This window comes from Delphinus delphis, chromosome 20, assembly GCF_949987515.2.
Source record: "Delphinus delphis chromosome 20, mDelDel1.2, whole genome shotgun sequence".
NCBI lineage: Eukaryota > Metazoa > Chordata > Mammalia > Artiodactyla > Delphinidae > Delphinus > Delphinus delphis.
Window position 1 is genome coordinate 19857088 of NC_082702.1, and position 19732 is coordinate 19876819.

The 19732-nt window shown below is 46.2% G+C and overlaps 1 protein-coding gene across 1 annotated transcript in view; it reads right to left on the reverse strand.

Annotated features, from left to right (window-relative positions):
• Positions 1-4722: 4722 nt before the first annotated feature.
• The window catches only part of ZNF536 (zinc finger protein 536), a 229970-nt gene continuing 214960 nt past the window's right edge, over positions 4723-19732 (reverse strand). Inside the window, exon 4 of the mRNA XM_059999941.1 lies at positions 4723-4967. Within this exon, the coding sequence (XP_059855924.1) occupies positions 4723-4967 (245 nt within the window). The remainder of the gene's footprint in view (positions 4968-19732) is intronic.

Genomic DNA, 19732 nt, shown 5'->3' on the forward strand with positions numbered 1-19732 from the left:
ATCGACAGAGGCATGGATAAAGAAGATGCGGTGTGAGGGCTTCCCTGGTGGCGCAGTGGTTGAGAGTCCGCCTGATGATGCAGGGGACACGAGTTCGTGTCCCGGTCCGGGAAGATCCCACATACCGCGGAGCGGCTGGGCCCGTGAGCCATGGCCGCTGAGCCTGCACGTCTGGAGCCTGTTGCTCCACAACGGGAGAGGCCACAACAGTGAGAGGCCCGCGTACCGCAAAAAAAAAAAAAAAAAAAAAAGAAGATGCGGTGTGTATGCATATACAATGGAATATTACTCAGCCATAAAAAGGAATGAAATAATGCCATTTGCAGCAACATGGACGGACCTAGAGATGATCATACCACGTGAAGTAAGTCAGACAGAGGAAGACAAAGATCATATGATATTGCTTACGTGTGGCATCTAAAATATGACACAAACAAACCTATTTATGAAACAGAAACGGACTCACAGACATAGAGAACAGACTTGTGGCTGCCAAGGGGGAGGGATGGATTGGGAGTTTGGGGTTAGCTGATTCAAACTATTATGTATAGGATGGATAAACAATAAGGTTCTACTGTTTAGCACAGGAAACTATACTTAATATCCTGTGATAAATCATAATGGAAAAGAAAAAATAATTCCTTCTGTGGATAAACCACATTTTGATCATCTATTTATCACACAGTTTTAAATACACATTTTGAACCAATATGTGAAATTCAGAGGCTTCCCCCAAAATCCAGGTGTCCAGTGTCTCTTACAAAGTCAGAAGCCCTGATGCCGCCTTCTTCGTGGTGATGAGCAGCAGCGCTGGGATCCCCCATGGCCCCCGAGACCGCCCCCCTCCCAATTTCTACTCTCCTCCTCTCGCCACCGAGGCATCCTGCCTGGCCCCTGGAGGCATTTGGGATCAGGATCCATCATGTATGCAGAGTTACAGCCCCTTAATCAACCTTCCTTCCCTGATGGGTTCATTTTCTGATGCTTCCCTAACTCCTCGTAACTCACCTTTGTTGTTTCTAACAGCGGACTCTCGGGACTGCCAAAGATTTCATTCAAGTCATCTGCTCCCTTCCAGGGACACCAACAGTCTGGCCTCCTCCTGAAAGAAACCCGGTGACTTACAAATTCCTGTATCGTGGCTGGATGCCTTTGTTTGCAACATTTCGGTGGGCCAACCTATTCCAGAGCTGCAGCATGCAACATGCAAGCTCGGTTTTGAAAGCAGACCACCATCGACAGCAAAAAAACAAGTCAAAAAGCAACAGCTTCCCTAGTGGCGCAGTGGTTGAGAGTCCGCCTGCCGATGCAGGGGACACGGGTTTGTGCCCCGGTCCAGGAAGATCCCACATGCCGCGGAGCAGCTGGGCCCGTGAGCCACGGCCACGAAGCCTGTGCTCCGCAACCGGAGAGGCCACAACAGTGAGAGGCCCGCGTACCACACACACACACACACAAAAGCAATCCTGTGCATCAAGTGTGGGGCACACACTCCAAACCTCCTCAGATCGGTGGCAGAGTTCTGTTTTTCAGCAGCCCAGATACCGTAGACTTTATTATTCTTTGTTCTTTTCCTTTGCTTCTGGAGAAAGAATTCATATTGTCCTCTGATCATTCAGAGGGAAAAGACTTCCTTGCATTTAATGATATTTTTAAAACTTGCTACCAGTAAAGGGAAATAATAGATCCCAATGCCTTAAGTGTCTTGTATAATTGCTAGTATATGAGGAGCATTGGTATTTGCATAGGTATTACCTCACTAAAACCCATGTCTGCAAGCTTTCAAAGAAACATAGTTCACAAATGCACATGGGTGTGCATACACACACACACACACACACACACACACACACACACACACACACACAGATACACATGCTATTCGTACTGCACAGAGATACTCTTCAGCTTGAAAAAGCACCAGGTTATGGGAACCATCCACCCAGGATACTGCAGGGTTTTTTGTAAGAAGTGGGGTTTGACCAAGTCTTATCAAAATCTGAAAAAGCTGCAAAAATATGTTTCCCTCCTCCTAGTAAACATATGTGAATAGGAAAAGTTTTTTTTCCCCCCAGAGGTAGAGGTTTTATTGCGTAAAACACTGGATAAAACTGGACTGCTTCAAAGACATTTTATTCTAACAGCAGAAAGAAAACAGTCATTGCTGAAAAAACAACTTTTAATACTTTCTATACCAGAATAAAGTTCTGTCAACTGATGTATTATAATAATAAATAATGACCAAGAATAAACTTTAAATACAAAGTTTTCTACTTGTTACAAGCATAGCAACAAAATCCTCTACTCTATTGATCTCAGATTTCCTCCAAGATAGATTTTTTTTCTTTGTGTAGGAATGTAGACAGTATTATGACCAGCATCACAGACTACAGAAGTTACAGGGTAAAAACTTGACATGTTTAGATATGAGAACCTGATGACATTCAGAAACTGACACTGCATCACTGCGGCTGTCACTTGTTTGTATTACAAGTTACAAATGTTCTGGAAAGAAGGCCTGTGTCAGGGGGGAAATAAGGATGGTAGCACTGGACAAAATGGAATCAACACACACGCCACAAAGAAGAGGGGATGTTCCCAGTGTCACAAACAGAATTATTGCCTGTCGCATCTGACGATGCTCAGAAGACACAAAAGGATACTGAAAGAGCGCCCAAAGTGCTAGAAATGGAACGTGGCTCTCGTTTTTTTCCACTTTTTTTTCCTCTTTTTTGCTCTTTTTACTTTTTTTTCTTCTTTTTTATATTTTTCTTTGCTAAGATACCAAAGGCAGGGCAAACACACAGAAAGCAAGCGACTGGCACAGTCACCAAACACAGTAGTGCATTTAAAATCCTAAAGCTTACTACAGTCGGAAAGTTTTCAATAACATTTCAGTCCTTTCTCTAGGATCATAGAAACAGTTGCATTAAGTTTATCAACTCGATTTAAGTAAGGCAGTGAGAACTATTCTAGAAAAACAAGAAAGCAGCTTGCTCTATGCCAGATGGGTCCACGTTGTACAGCGACCACGTTTACACTGAAACCCCGGGTGGATGTCACCCTCTCAACAGCATATGCAAACCGGATTCCTTATTAGCCTGAGATTCCTTCTGGTCTCAGGATAGCGAAGCATTTTATTTACATTGATTGCAGTTCAGTATTTTTGTAAACTGCTGTAGGCAGAGCTGAAGTTTTTAAGGCCCTGGGGTTTTATTCTGTGCTCCCAGCCTGCAAGGAGATATTTATCTTTTTTTTTTTTTTTTAAGTCTGAATGATTTTTTTAGAAGAAGTTAATACTTCAATACTTCTCCACCGTCACAAGCAACAGCACCAATTTCGTGTCACGCAAAGGAAGTATGTTAAGAGGCTGAACTTTGACACCACACTAGCAGATTCAGGAATAAACCATTAACTAGTCTTCGTAAATTGTTTTTTAAAAGAATGAGTTGTTTCATTATTGGCTCTCCAATCTCCCTCTGGGTGGTGCAGAACTTGATAAATTTGGAGTATCCAATCAGTAGAAAATCTAAAATCTACAAAAATATAGAACACATTTGTTTTACAAAAACAGACATTTTAACTTAAACAGTCTTCTTCATTAGTGATAGAGAGCAGGATGTTTAGATTCATATTTTAATACAAGCTATTTCATAAGAGCTTGCTGGAGAAGAAAATCTTGCTTCGTGTCTGTGAGACTTACAAAAACTAACACACGAAAAAAATCTGATAATAAGGACCAAAGCAGCCTTCTTTCAAGTAAAATTTTTAAAATCATAATAAAAACAATCTATTGTTACATAAACTTCCATTCCTCACCAGCACCTTCTGTGGATAGGGTGGGCTAGTTTTTCTAAGCATTTTTATATCATGTACCCCTAAAAATTTTTTTGTTAGCAAGCTTCTTGTAAATTCCTCCAAAAAAAAAAAAAAAAAAAAAAAGAAAAGAAAAAAAGACAACCAAGAAAAAAGCATTTCCCTCCATACTGCAATTTGATCTAAAAAAAAGGAATTACTCATCAAACCTGCACTGGACATTTGTCTGCAGATACTTCCTGACCATTGATTCATTTGGCTGTGGGTGTTTTTAAAATGCACGTTGAAGATGGCAATCCTCTGCAGTGCCGGTCAGCCCTGGCGCTGGCTGCGGGCCGGCTAAGGTTTCTCTGAGAGTGCAGTTACAACACCACGTGAATTGATTTTCTCTGCAGTGACCGCTCCAGTCAGACTGGCACCGCGGCCGCCTCCCAACACATCCCATTAGGGTGCGAGGCAGATGACAGCAGCTGGTGTCAGATTATAGAGGTGTTTTCAACAATGAAAACACAGCCCCTCCATCTTCAAGGCAACACTAAATCATTTAGATGGTATCGTTTTTCAGTTAAGAGCATGATTTTTGAACAAAGACGACTCTAGCATTGGAAGGGCCCCCAGCTTTCTTGAGCTCGGAGGACACCAAGCATTTCTGAAATCCCTTTTCTCCCACCTGCATTGTTTGGAAATACTTGTTGCCGGGTAACAGTTTAGCAGCCATTTTCAAGGGCTGGGGATTTTTTTTTAATATATATATAGCTATCTTTTTAAATTTTTTAAATGTTCTATACACTAGAGGGGAGGTTGTACATGATTTTTTCCCCTTGGAATGCAGTTAGCAAACTCTTTTACCAGATGCATAATCTGAAAACTGTGTAAAATAATATTGCAATATCCGGGTTGGTTGGCTCAGTTGCGCTCCTCCTGGGCCTTGCTGCCCTCCTCCGTTAGCTCCGCTGAGCTCCCCGCCTTGACAGCTGTGGGGTCTTCGAAATTCCCAGAAGCCTCCGAGTCGACTCTGGAGCGCTTGAACCTGCGGTCGGGATACTGGCTGTTGTCAAAAGGCATGCGATGGACGCAGAGGACGTGGGTCTTCAGATTTCCCTTCTGAGAGGCACTGTAGGGACAGTAGCGGCACTGGAAAGGCCTGTGACCTGTGGGCAGAAACAGTGGCCGGTCAGCTCTGCCGTTTACCCCCCTTCCCGGCCCCCAGCGCTCAAAGGACCATGATCATGATTACCAATATTATCAATATCATCCGTGTTATTGCCTTGCAAAAATCAAATGGCAAAGAATGAAGATGCAGCCCATATAACTATTTGGATAAGTAATAAGTTACTTGGATAAATAATGTTACCAAATAATAATAACTTGGACAGGAATTTCCATCATGGCCAGAGTTTTTAATTCAGAGTTTCTAGGCAACAGAAGAGAAAGTTCCCAACACCTGGAAACTCTTTTATAAAAAGTTAGGTAGCAAATATTTTAGCCTTTGCAGGCCAAGGTCAAAGATATGATGTAGGTACTAATATAGCAAGAGAGGAAATAAATTTCCAAATTTTTGTTGATGAAATTCAAAACTTTATTTATGGATACTGAAATCTGAATTTTATATAATTTTCATATGTGATGAAATATAATTCTTGTTGGGTTTTTTTTTTCAACCATTTAAAAATGTAAAAACCGTTCTTAGCTTGCAGACCATACGAAAACAGACAGGAGACGGATTTGAGCCTTGGACTGTACTTTGCTGACCCTAGCTCCACACAAAAAAGCCATAAATCCCGCCATCTGAGATTCTGACTCAGGTCTCCAAGCCAGTTCACTTTCTTATCCTCCCACTAACTCTTTTTATCTTAACTCTTAAGATAAGCAAATCAAGAGTGACCAGGGAGGGTGTTTGGGGTGGGGTGAGAGAGGGATATTACCCAAGCCTTGTTCTTGGGTGGAGCGGAAGTGCCAAGCTGGAAGAATTTGGGAATCTCAGGATTTCAAGAGGAGGCAGCAGAAGGTATCAGAGAGGAACCTGGACATTAGGATAATCAAGGACAACCTAGTTTTAAAGAAATTTGATTTTGAATAGTGACGCTTGGACTCAAACTTTACTAGAAAGGCTATAAATCAGAACAGAAGATGGATTGTGTGAAATCCATCTGCTCCTTCAGGCTTGATTTCTCTGTCCGGATGCACAGCAGGCGTGTACACATTTCTGCCATCTTAAGGAACCAGTAAAGCATCTGGTTTGGGAAGTTATAATGGAACAGTTGTATTCTGCCTGATGCTGGGAAGCGGTAGATACGCAATTCCTGGAAGCTGTTTTACCCAGCACCCAGAGAGGTCAAGACCCAGGGCTGGGTTTCATTTGCTCAGAAAAATAAACAAGTAAATAAATGGGCCCAACCGTTTACCCCAGAAAACATCTGAACAGCATATTCAGCACTTTTACTAGAATGGTGATAGCAGAAGTCCTGTGTATCTACTTAGCAAAACAGTTTTGTTCTTGAAGAACTGGAGGCCAACCAAACGTTTGGAGCTGAAACTCATTTTCTCACCAAATTGCACACAGTGCTAGATTCTTGCTTCTTTCTTAGTGGGCTCCAGGAATTAGCTCTCTCCTTCTTCCCTCCTAGACAATTGGCCCCTGGGCAAATCCATTCTACCTGTTGAACCTTTCTCCTTCCAAAACCCCCCTTCTGAGCTTAGTCCAGTGTACACCAACTCTTGCTAGACTATGAACATGGCAGCCTGCAAGGGGGCTTCCTGCTTCTAGCTTCCCTACTTCCTGCCCATCCTCCCCAGGGATACCACAGTGAGTACCTAAAGCAGAAGCTCAGCTGTGATTTCCTTGCCCAAATTTTGATGGCCACCTACCCCCTCACCTTCATAGCTCAGTCCCAGCACCTCTCAAGTCTCCTGGGAGCATCCCCCCTTTGCCCACTCCAAACCAAACGATTAGATGGTCTCTGCAAAAAGGCTTCATTCCACAGGGTCCCCATACCCTTGCTGTGCTACTCTCTCCCTGAAATACTTCTATTCTCTGCAGACCCAAACCCCATTCTTCTTTCAAGGCTCTGCCCAACTGGGACGCATGTTTTATGGGGCTGCTGTGTGTGTGTGTTGATCACCATGACTATCTATGTGTTCCTGAAGCAGGAGGCATAGCCATCTTAATATCACTGGTGCCAAGTCCACTACCTGGCACAGAGCAAGCAGGCATTAACTGTTTGTGGACTGTATTATTATCTTACTGCTTCACCTTGCCTTTTTTTTTTAATACAAATTTTTGGATAGAGTTTTCTCTTGTTTCTGTTGTTGTACCTAACACAAGGCTGAAGTTGATCAACTCTCCCACTTGCAAAAGCCAATTTGCAAGTCCATGGAGGTAAGAACAAATGAAACCCAAGAAAAGCTCACTTGCTGTTGGACCTTCCACATAGCCTACCACAGCAAGAAGAGCACAGACAGTCAGCAGGAGGGGCCTGGACCACCATTGTCAAGTAAGAGAAGGATTCGTGAGCACCATTCACTTCTTACCTTCCTGCTACCCAACCCCACCCTTTGGGCTCGGTCGCCCCTCACACAGATGACAGGGAAGACCCTGGGATGGTGCTGGAGGAGAACTGAGACTCTACCTCTAGTGGACTTAGCATATTTACGAAGAATATACATGGCCCTACTCTTCATCACGTTGGAGTTAGAGCGTAGACTGAAGGGAAGAATCGTGGTTCTGATCAGTGGCAGTAGGATAGGAAAAGCCGTGCCCATTCTCCCCACCATAATCATGAATCTAAGTCAGCGCTAAGCTGGGCCTCAGTGAGTTTCCAACAGATCCCAAGACTCAACCACCTAACTCATGAAGTCGTCATCCCTATGGACATGAAGCTATGCCCAGGGCTCCGTGAGGGAGGATTTGAGGTTCTCTGAAAGGGCAGCTCTTGAGCAGGAGAAAGGAGGGCCCAAATCTGTAGCTGGAGGCATAGGAACCAACTGAGGGTCATTCAGAGAACCTGAGGAGTAGAGCTGAGACTCCTCTCAGGAGGCTTAAGAAATGTTTTTAAAGTTTTGTCCAAATCTTCTCAGAAATGGATTATATTTTCTGGGTTCCCCCCAAGGGCAGCCCTGTGGCAGCTCACAGAGGAGGGGTGACCACTATCCTAACCACCATGGCTCAGAAAAAGCTGGGGCTAACTTGTCAATTTATTTATTTCATGGCAATAAGTGACTGATGGAGAAAATCATGGTGGTCTGACAAGTCTTTGGAGTTAAGGACTCCAAACAATAAATAAAAATAAATAAAGAGAGTCAAACTCTTGGTACCATGATCCAAAGAGGCTAGCAGAGCCATGAAGCAAAATTACCAAACCAAGGTATTATTTAACAAATTTACCTCAGGTCACCAGGATTCACACTGGTTCCTCCATTCTTCCATTGCTTTTTTTTCCCATCTATGAAAGCTGTTTATTGTATTTTCTATTATTATTACTGAATAATACATTTCTGTATGAATCTATGCTACAACCTGTGCTACAACCTGCCAATTGTGTCACCGTGGGACGCACATGCTTCTTAGCAAACCAAACAGAGAACCTCAAGTATCGCATTTATTCACAATAAGAGCTTTTTCGAATTGGCCAACTTGACATAAAAGCACTTAGTATATTTTTCCCACCGATTGATTTTAAAATATTAATCATGATTTTATCCTATGGTTATATCTGAATCTCTATTTCTTGGTAGAGTCAAAGACGTACAGTAATTCTGGCATATTTGGATACTTCAGTGGTCAAACCATTAGTACTGAAGTAGTTTTTATTTTAACTTAGGTGAGCTGGAGAGCTATATGTAAAGGTATAATGTTATGCATATGTACATTTGTAGAAAGAAATCTATACAATACTGGAATCATCGTAAATCCTGATTTTGCAATATACCTTGTAAGTAGAAGCACTGTAGATAATGGTAGCACCTGAAGATCCCAAAGGCCTACGTCCCACAGGTTTTCACATACATTTTTGTATGTTTAACCTCACATTTGAGCTTTACGGCAGTTTTGTAAAGGATATCAACCCCATTGCACAGAGAAGTAACTTAAGATATAGCAAACTTGGATGGTTTGACTTTAAAACAAATTTCCAATGTATATAACATACTCAGATGTCCTAATTCTCCAATCCTTATGAGAACCATGATTACAATGTGTTTTTGTAGGACACACACACACACACACACACACCCTTGTGAGGGGTTAGTTGAAAGTTTCCCATGAGACTGATGTAGAAGAAAATTATCTGAAGAAATGAGAGGTCCATCCTGAGGGAGGTGATTGTGAGGGGCTGAGACGAGTCCGGAAGAAAGCATTGTGTTCTCTCAAGAATCAAATGTAAGTGAAAGGTTGATCCTTTGGTGATGAGAACATTTACTCCCAAACAGAAAGCTGTTGGTATGCAAAGCACTTTTGGAAACTTGATACATTTCCCAGTCCAGCTAAATCTGGATGAAAAGTTTCATATTTCTCTATACCATTCATCCATTCGAAGTCCCTGGTATTGGCACAAACACAGTGATATGTTAGATTTTGGTCAAAGAACATAAGCAAGGACTTCAGAACAAACTCCAAAGCTGAGAGCTCCACTAAATATTCTACTGTGATTTTCCAATATGTGTGACAGAACAAGGGACCCACCTGAAGGCAGAGACAGAGGGAGAGTCTGTGGAAATCTGCACTGACCTTTCTTACCTTCTTGCTGCAGTGGATGTGGGGCTCTGAGGAAATCAGATCTCCAGGTGGAGGCAGGTCAACTGTCCCCTGAAGAGAAGCCCTCAGGGTGACAAACTCTACAAACTTCCATCCATCACATTTTAATGAGAGGAAAGACCAGCCTGTGCTGCCTGTGCCCACCTTGGTAAACTGGAGATGGAGGTGGCCATTCACTTGGGTCTATAGGTGGCGATGAAGATGCTACTGTCCATCAGTTTCTAAGAAGTAGCAAAGGCTATAAGACAGAGTTGAGTCTAACAGATTTTCTTGGTGATTGAATTTAAGAGAATAAGTGTACTCACCCCTGCCAGCTCCTCATTTGAGGAGAGCATCAAAACACTGGCCTCTCTCAAGTTCAACCCCACAAAGAAGCACTGCCCTCCAGGGTGTCCTTTGGCCCCTCTGAACACAGGAGATCCTTTCCTGCACACGCCTGACCACAGAGAGCTCTCTCAGTTTTGCATCTTTGCTTTCAGGTGTCCTCCTGCCCTGCAGTAGCAGTATGAGTCCGACCAGGAGCTTGGGTTCAAAGCTTAGCTTTCCCTCTCTGTGAGGTTGGGAGGCTACTAACACCCAAGCTTCAGTTTCCCCTCTGTCTGACCTTGAGTGAGCACTTGATCTCTCAAGGCTTCAGTTTCCACACCTTGGAAATGGGGGGATAATCTAATACTGACACCATAAGCCTGCTGTGAGGATCAGATGAGACGGTGTGTCGAATTTGTAAATGACAAAGAGCTATAGGAATGTCAGCAGTCTGTCATTGCTATGGTTGCTGATTTCATTGCTGTCATCCTGTTCCTTATCTAAGCCTGGTCAAGGGAGGCTATGTTTTGTTCTTCATCAAAAGCACTGATTCGACCAGCATTTCGTGTGTCACTGTTCCACACTAGCCTGCCTGTTCCAGGTGGTCTTGTCCCAGGTGGTCTTGGGTTAAAGCCAGAGATATTGTCTCTCCTCCAGGCACCTGCCTTTGGAGGGGGCTTGGGGAACTGGAAGACCTCCAGAGTCCAAAGAAACAAGTTGTTAGCAGGGGCATTTCCCTTGGACGAAGTTCAGCAAACGTGGGCTGGGCTGGGCTGGGTTGTGGTCACAGGCGCATGCGGGAAGGATCTCGCATCTAGAGGGTCCTCTTCTGGTACAAGGCTGGCATTTTGAGGGAATGCAGTGTGGGAGATGGTAGAGGTGACTGGGGGCTCCGAGAGCTCAGCTGAGAGGAACGTGAGCCCCTGCACGCCCTTCCACCCTCTTCACCCTCAAAGCCCTGAGTTTGCTGCCTCTGGCCACAGGGACCTCTCTGCTCTCCAGAGGCTTTATATACTTTATACCCTTTCTCACCACAGGACCTTGGCCCAATCCTGTCCCATTCCCTCCACGCGAATGCTCCCTCACCTACTCCATCGAATTACTGTAATCCCGTCCTTCAGCGCAGCTGCCTCAGCCTCACGAAGGCCTCCCCTCTGTGGGTCCCCTCAGACCCACTGAGGTTCATCATAGCAAACTCTTCTCTTCCACAGTAGAGCATCCAACAAGAGTAGCTCAACAAATAAACAATTATGTTGTCTTCCCCACAAGACCGACTCTCGGCTCCATGGCTCAGGGACTGTGGGGTTTTGTTTTGGGTTTGTTTTTTGGTTTTTCTGATTACTGCTGTTTTTCACCACCTAGTACAGAGTTTGGGATGTCAAAGATATCCATCAACTATTTTTCAAGCAAAACTGTACGTGAATGGATGGATGGATGAAGGAAAGAGGGAGGTAGCCAAGAGAAGGGAAGAAGAGAGGAATGCTACCCCAGACAGAGGATGAGCCTGACCCTAGAACAGGAAGGCTGGGTGGGTGCTGGGGCATGGAAGCAGGTCAGTACGGTGGAGGTGGAGCTCGGCGAGAGCTGGGCAGGGGAAAGGGCCACAGGACCCCCTGGGGAGCTTGGACCTCATTCCGTGGGAGAAGGGAAGGGAAAGAGCCTTTCCAGCTCTGCAGCGAGGCTGCTGCCCCGAATAGCCCCCATCCCCGTCTGCAGGCAGGGCCTCGGGCCCTGACGGTGCGGCTAGATGTGCAGTCCCCCCCACCAGCCCACTTTCCACCCCTCTCTGTCTCTCACTTTGAGGCCATCAACATTTCCCATCACTGCCACGCGAAAAGTAAGTACATCATACGTTAATTTGTATTGTCACTGCGCCGTAGAGCCGTGGTAAAGAGCGCATTCATTTTTAATCCACTATGAATAATATATAAATATGTATACGGTGTGGAGGGTCAGGAGGAGAAGGAGAAAGCAAGTCGTACATTGTTTATAACAAAAGTGGGAAAACGAGACATTTTTCTTACTTGCTATGATGGAAATATCTTCTCCTTCCCTGTACCTAAGGGGGAGAGGAAAATGCCTGACCTTGGGGGACCATCCATTAATTACAGCTCCACACTTGTGCGCATCTGGGTTTGGGGAAGAGCAGGAGCTGTGTCCACAAGGCTTCCAGACTTTCCATGCTGATGGTTTCTGCTCAGGTGAGGGATGGTGGAGAGGAGATGGGGAGAGGGGTAAGTGACCAACCTCTGCTGCTTAGTCCAGGGTGGTGAGAAAACAGTCTGACACCCACTCATGAGAGCACATTTATAGGAACTGCCTCAATGGTCCTCATGACCACCAGTGGGGATATACGGTGGAGAAACGTCTCCCCATTTTACAGATAAGAAAACTAAGATTAAAAAATTGTCCGAAGTCAGGTAGACACAGCTGATCAGGAATTCAGCTGATCAGGAATTCAACCTTAGGGTTTTCTCAGAACAGACTCTCATCTCACTGTTCCCTCCTGTCACTCCTTGCAAACCACCTGTGGGAAGATTCTCTACAAAGAGCTTTCTTTGATCAGACCCGAGGATGCTGCAGGAGGGAATCCATGAACTTCCTGGAGGCGTGTGTGCTATGATGTGTGGTACTGTACACATGTCACATGCCACACCCCTTATGGACACAAGCACCACTGTGGCCTCCAGATGCACGTCAAAGACTGGTATTGAGCCCATGGCTGGCACCAAGCCACAGGGCTTTGTAAGTTCTCTGTCAAAGCTCGCATCACACATCTCCTGGACCCTAGCCCACTTCCATGAGCACACATTGAGCACCTGCTGCATGCACTGCCCTGAGCAGATTGCTGTTGGAATGATGCAGTACTTTTAGCACCGAGAGGGTGGGAAGGGCATCTATTCCACATGCCTGACACAGGCCCACCCAATACATTTGAATGGCTGCCCACACATCTTAAGACTGCCTTTAGGGGTTGCAACCTACTGGACACCCAAGTGGAGACAGGAAGGGGCCAATCGTTCATGAGGGAAGGACATCCAAGCTTCGAGCAAGACTCGTTTCCCGTTGAAAGATGACTCAAAATGGGGCGTTATGAAAGGACCCCCAAGAGAGAAAGAACATTCTTGAGGAAAGACACATGTGCTGTTTGCCAGAGGGTCCATACATTGTGACAGAGGCACAACTCTGGATGTTGGAACAAGGGCATCCTAGCGTGGAGAGGACCAATCCCCAGAATCATGGTTCACGCTCCGTGGTCAACGCAAGGAAGAGGGTCCAGAAGAGGGTCATGTATGTAAGTGGTGGAGAGTAGGGTCCCTGGCCCAGGTAAACAGTGACAGGGACAATCTCCTTGTGTCCTCACACTGCCAAGCCATCTCTCAGACCAGGGCAAGCCTTTCAGATCAGTCACACTGGGGCCTTTCATTGTTCATAACTGGAAAAAGACAACAGTGGGTAAATGAAGAGGAACATTGCTGCTATGGCTTCTAGATCACACTTACGTAAGTGTGTGGCCACACTTACGTAAATAATGGGTGGGTGTAAACCCCTAAGAAGGCTGGAAAGCATGAGAGAGTCCAGGCTGGTCGAGGAAGAATCTTGGTGACCGGCAGCATTATGGGTGCTTTCTGGGGCCTGCAGCAGCCCACAGCTGACCCACCTGTGACACCCCCATTTTCCTTTCTGCAATATCCTCTTTGGAGCACAGGATTATGGAGTATTTCTAAGCGACCACAGAAGGGTCTCTCGCAGCCATGTTCTGTGGCATTGTTTTCTAGATGGGTCCTGGTAATGACCTGGAGAGAAGCAGCCCTCAGAGGCAACTCGCATGTACCGGGCTATGAGGCTTGGGAAGTACCAACAAGACTCCTTAATAACAGCCTTCCCCCTATTGCACCCCAACCAGAGCCCTTTGGATTCCTTGAAACTAAGGACATTTGCAAACTGCATGCTGGTAGGTTAGAAAATGGCTCCACCTATAGGGCCAACTGGGTAAGTTGGAAACTCGGCGCCCCCCCAGAGGTGGACCCCGCCCCACAGGCCTGGGATGAATCCAGGCTGGGTGGTACCAGTGGGCTGGCCAGCCAGTCAGGCCTCTCGGGCAGTGCCTGGTTTCCACTTGGCCCTCACCTGCTGTTCCCTCTGAGTGTCTGCTGCTCTGAACCTGAAGCTGCAAACTAGGAGGGTCCCTGCCCAGGACCCCGGCCATCCTTCAAGCTTCAACAGTCTCGGCGGGACAATGAGATGGGTAAAAATATACACAAACATGCATTGAACTGATAGTAAGAGTCTTTTCTCAGTATCACACATTACATATATATATATATATATATATATATATATATATATATATATATATATATATACATATACATATATATATATATATATAAATTTCCCTAATTCTAAATAGGCAAGAACGGTTCTCATCAGGTACATAATTCATGTTTTCAGTTTTCAAAAAAATATTCATCCATCTAATCTAAGATGCTAAAACACTTTGGAATAGCCTTAGTATAAATAATTTTAGGTTTTAAATTTCCTGTGATTTGGGTTTAAATTTAAAACACTATCGAAAAATATATTTTAGTATTTTTAAAGCCAATTTCGATCCATATGGTAATAGATTGGAGACATCAGTGTGAACTTGTGTTTAGCTTAATACATACTGTAGAGATGTGAGTACATGCAAGGGTTAATATACACACATATATTTCCTTCTTCTGTCCGTCGAGAGGGCCCAGAAGCCATGATATCCCAGGGGCAGCAAGCACACTTAGCCCAGAGCTTGATTTCTAATACCATTCACAAGAAAAGGGAACCAGGGCTCCTTGGAGAAATGGCTGGTTCTAGGGCTGGAGCAGGACATACACAAGACGATCCTGGAGCACTTTGTGCCAGAAAGCAAGGAATTGCTCCAGACACATGCATTGATGGGGGTATTGTAAAGCCCCACGCAGTCCGGTGAGAGAGCCCCCAGTGGCCAGCGCTGGCACAGCTTCAGCAACAAAGTCAATGATGAAGTGTAAAATAAGCATCCACAAGTCATACTGTCCCAACTAAATGATTGAATCAATACCTACGTGGAAAAGTACAAATGCCCCACGCGTTCCAAACTATTTACTACACAGGTGCTCCCCCTGGAGGAGGTGGCTGAAACTCCCACTCCTTTGTGCCGGCTGCATGGTGACCTCCTTCACAGGACTACAGTGTGGAAAGTGGGAAAGAGGAACCGTACAGGCAGACACCTGACAATCACGACCTCAGCCAGGTGACCAAGGTCAGGGGGAGAGCACGTACCCTGATTTGATGGGATGAGAAGGCACGTTACCTCTGTGGCCTTCCTCCCTAAAACCCACGATCCAAGTCTAACCATGAGAAACCCCAACTGAGGGACATTCTACACAATACGCCTCAAAACTGTCCAAGTCCTCAAAAACGAGGAAAGACAGAGAAACTGTCACAGCCAGGAGGAGCCCTAGGAGACCTGACAACTAAATGTAACGTGGTGCTCTGGAAAAGACAAAGAACATTAGGTAAAAACTAAGGAAACCTGAGTCAAATATTAGATACTTAATAATAGTGTATCAGTATTGGGTCATTAATTGTAACAAATGTACCCTACCAATGTAAGATGTTAATAATAGGGGCAAATGGGCATGAGATATATGAGAATTCTCTGTACAACCTAGGCAACATTTTTGTAATTCTAAATCTATATTAGAATTAAATTTTTATTTTAAAATTTTCTTAAAAAGTGAGTCTGGTTGATGTGCAGTGGACGGTGATAGCACAACACCCCAGATCAGGAGATGACACAGCTGAGAGTGTGGCCCCAGTGAAGCCAAGCTGGTGACAGGGAAACTCTTCCTGGAGGAGGGGGTGGGACACATCAGCACCCTGCTAGATACAGCCCTACCAATATACAGCGTTTGCGTTACTCAGGCACAGTGTGAAGAACGTGGGCTCTCAAGCCAGACACTTGGATTCAAACCTCACCTGTCTCTACAGCTTACACACTCTTGGGCCGGCTAGTCAACTTTGCCAAGTCTCAGGTTTTTCATCTTTAAAGTGGGTGTAGTAATAATAGCTCACTCATAGGGTTGCAGGGATTCGATGAGAAAAGGCCTGTAAAATGTTTAGCACTATGTGTGGCACATCAAAAGAGTTAAATCAACGTTTGCTAGATATGGTTTCGCATGTTCAAATACTCTATTAAGTGCCTGTCGCGCGAGTCTTGAATTGGAATGGTCATTCCAATGACGATGCTAGGGTCAGGTGTCAGGGTCTCCGCTTGCCAGCTAAATACACCAAGGCCCTGAGAGGCTCGGTGTGTGTCCAGAGCCACGAAGCCAGAGAAAGGCAGAAAACCCAGCTTTGCACCAGCTCCCTTTGAGCCTGCAGCCAGGGCTCAACCCACCGTCTTGCTGCCTCTCTGCAGCTTCAGGTTCAAGTTCAGTTAGTGTGAAAGCTGAGAAGATGAGGCTGGATTCCAGGAGATGTCTGCAGAAGAGAGCAACTGGCAGGGGTGTCGGAGTCCCCCAGATCCTCCCAACTCAGCCCTCTCCCCACCTCTCCCCGCAGCCCAGGACCTCAGAAGTAGCAGCCTCAGGAGGTCCTGCCCTTCCTTCCCCCTGACCTCACCATGGTCCCTTCCTCAGTGACTTCATTCCCATGCTCTGGCCCACGCCATGCAGATCTTGCCTTAAATCCTGTTTATTTTTTTGCCCCAGGCTGCCTATGTGCTCAGTGAGCCACCAGCCTGCCTGGGTGGTCAGGAGAGCCAGACTGTAACGTAGGCCCAGCTACTGGCACTCACAGGCAACTATTGATCCAAGATCTTAAATCATTCCCCAGATTTTATGAAAGCATTTATGTTTATCATTAAATAACCTTCCAAGGGTCGATGGATGAACTTACGTTCCTTTTTTGGAGATTTTTAGATGTGTAGTATAATAATCCCCTAACAATACCCAGTGTTTGTCGCTGGGTGAGCGCACTTAATCCTGAAAGAAATGCTGGGAGAGACCAAAATGAGAGGACGCTGCCTTCAGTGCAAGGCGGGAGCCACAGAACAGAGGGGCTGGAACCTCACCCAGTGTCACACAGCAAACCTCACCCTCCTGAAACTCTCTTCTCTCTCCCAGCATTTCTGGGGAAGGGAAGTACTTGGAACACCACACTAACAGAGGTGATTTTAGATAGAACTGAGCTGACCACTTTTTAGGTTAACAGCCTTAGGAAAAAAAGAGTGAACTAAAGTTGGATAGTATTGCTAAAATAAATCTACCTTTTTTTAAAAGCTTTTAATGAATATTAAGTAAAATTATTAAGGTGGTGCTCAAGAGATGACAAAAATAGGAAGGGTTCTAAAATTAGCCAATGCAGCACCTCCTATTCATACTATTTTTTTTTTCTTTTGCGGTGCGCGGGTCTCTCACTGTTGTGGCCTCTCCCGTTGCGGAGCACAGGCTCCGGACGCGCAGGCTCAGCGGCCATGGCTCACGGGCCCAGCCGCTCCGTGGCATGTGGGATCCTCCTGGACAGGGGCACGAACCCGCGTCCCCTGCATCGGCAGGCGGACTCTCAACCACTGCGCCACCAGGGAAGCCCCAAGGACTTTTTCTTTTTTTTCCTATTCATACTTTTAATACCCATATCTTCACTCCTTAGGAATATTGGACTGAATACAGTTATCTAAAGCTCCTGTGGCAATAAGGTGGGTGGTAGGCATTTAGCAGATGCAGTAACAGCCAGCCCTGCTCCAGGTGAATCCACCTCTGGACACCACCAGGCTCACTGGGTCAACAGCCCAGCCCAGAAACAGCAAGGACTGTAGGAACAGGAGAAAGACACCAGAAGGACCAGAAGGCAGTGGGCATGCTCTACACACCATGCCAGTCCCCCAAATCCCCTCTGTACTTATGCCCATCCCTGCTCTCCAGCCTTCAATGGCTCCCAATTTCTTACCAGGGCATCTTGCCTCCTTAGCCTGGCTCTCCAACTTGCAACCCCTTCTTACCTAATATTTATTGCCACTGCCACCAGGAATTTGCCCACCCCAGCCCCCAAATCTCCTTCCAGTCAGACCCCACCAAGCCTCAACTCATCCTTGAAGCCTTCCTCAGGACCCAGCCGCCAGAGCCGCATGGGCGCTTACCAAAGGCCTACGTAAGTAGGCACCTCACTGCTCTGTCAGCCGCTGCTCACTAATGGCTTCCTGTGACTCGGGCCTGGGGGGTCTCTCCCTCCCCTTAGGAGGCCTGCGATGCTCAGAGTAGGGACTGGATACGGGAGGCTGGGAGTTGTTCCCCTTGGGCAGCTTCTTAGGAAGGGCTCTGGCCCCTGCCTTGGGTGGGTGACCCCTCTGCCTAGCCCCACATTCTCGCCTTCACGGGGGCATAGGGACACCCTGGGGGGGGCAGCCCTGACTTAAACAGTCTGGTCCCAGTTTCTAGTCTTGTGAGGACATATCCCGACCTTGCTTCCCTCCACCCTGCTTGGCATTCTTCCTCAGAGCCGGCCCCACCTCCCACCAGGTGACCCTGTGGAACCTTCCCCCGCACACTGCCCATGCCTGGGCTGGCTGTGTATCTGGAGCGTACCCTCTGCCCTGCTGTTTTCCCCACCAGGAAAACCCAAGTGCTCTGTGCTCTGGAGACCCCTTGGGACCCCAGTCCCGGCTGCCACACTCCTCCTCCCAGGGTCCACTAAGGGCACATGAGAGCTTGACCATTTTCCGGTGCACCTTGGGTCACCTTGGGTCTCGGTCTCCCAATCACAGCTCTACGAACAGGCCTTCTCCCCCCATACCCCCTCCCCAGCACCCTCAACCACACCACTTCCTGTGCAGTGCTGGGACTGGACCGCCCCACCTGACCGGGAGCCCAGAGCCCAGGTGGCCACAGGGCCAGCTCCACGGATTCCATCACTACTATGGACATACACGCTTCCACCCTCCTCAGAAATCACAGCCTGGAGGCACACGTTTTTATTATTTTGTCCCCAACGCTACATTTAAAAAGGTTTAAGGTATTGCTGATGTTTCAGAACAAAGAAATTTCATGTAAAAACATGGATTACCAGTTTATCTAGAAAAGTCAGAAGGTCTGGCAAGATCTTCCCAGAGGCAGCCACCTGCCTGGCACCAGGGGGCCTGAGTTCTCAACCTCTGCCTTGTACTGTCTTGAGGCTAACAACAAGAGCTCCACCTCCTTCCAGGTGAGGCAGGGTCACGGGGTGAAGCCTTCCTGTGGTTTTGCATGTGGCAGATAAATTGCGTTCCTGTACACACACACACACACACACACACACACACACACACACAGTGAAATTAGCAAGTGGGTGGTCTCTGCTGGTTTGTTTCTTGTTTTCCATCGTGTCCCTTAAAATGAACACGTCAGCCCTTAATTGTAGGTTCTGTTTTATTATACAATTTAACTATGGGAGGCGGGCCAATGTTGTAACTTGGCGTGTGCCAAGGGTGTGGTATGCACCATGCCTCACTAGAAAAGAAATGGGGGGAGGGGGCAAACCCACAAAATCACCCAACACAAAACGCTGTAAGTATATAGACAGCCGATCCACTAAGAGCTGGTATCCAAGGTTATCTGTGGATACTTCACTACCCACTCACATCTTTCGTAAACACAGTACATTTCTTGGGGTGGGAGCTCATATGGTTTGGGGGAGGGAAGCAGGTGGGCTCATGTGGATTGTAGAATATCTCACCAAAAACAATGCAGCGGGGCCAGTCATATACCATCAAATTTCAGCGCTGTGGTACTGTATTAATGTGAGTTTACGTGAGAGAACCACACATCCCTCTTTTCGTAAATGGATCAGACACCTGCAATC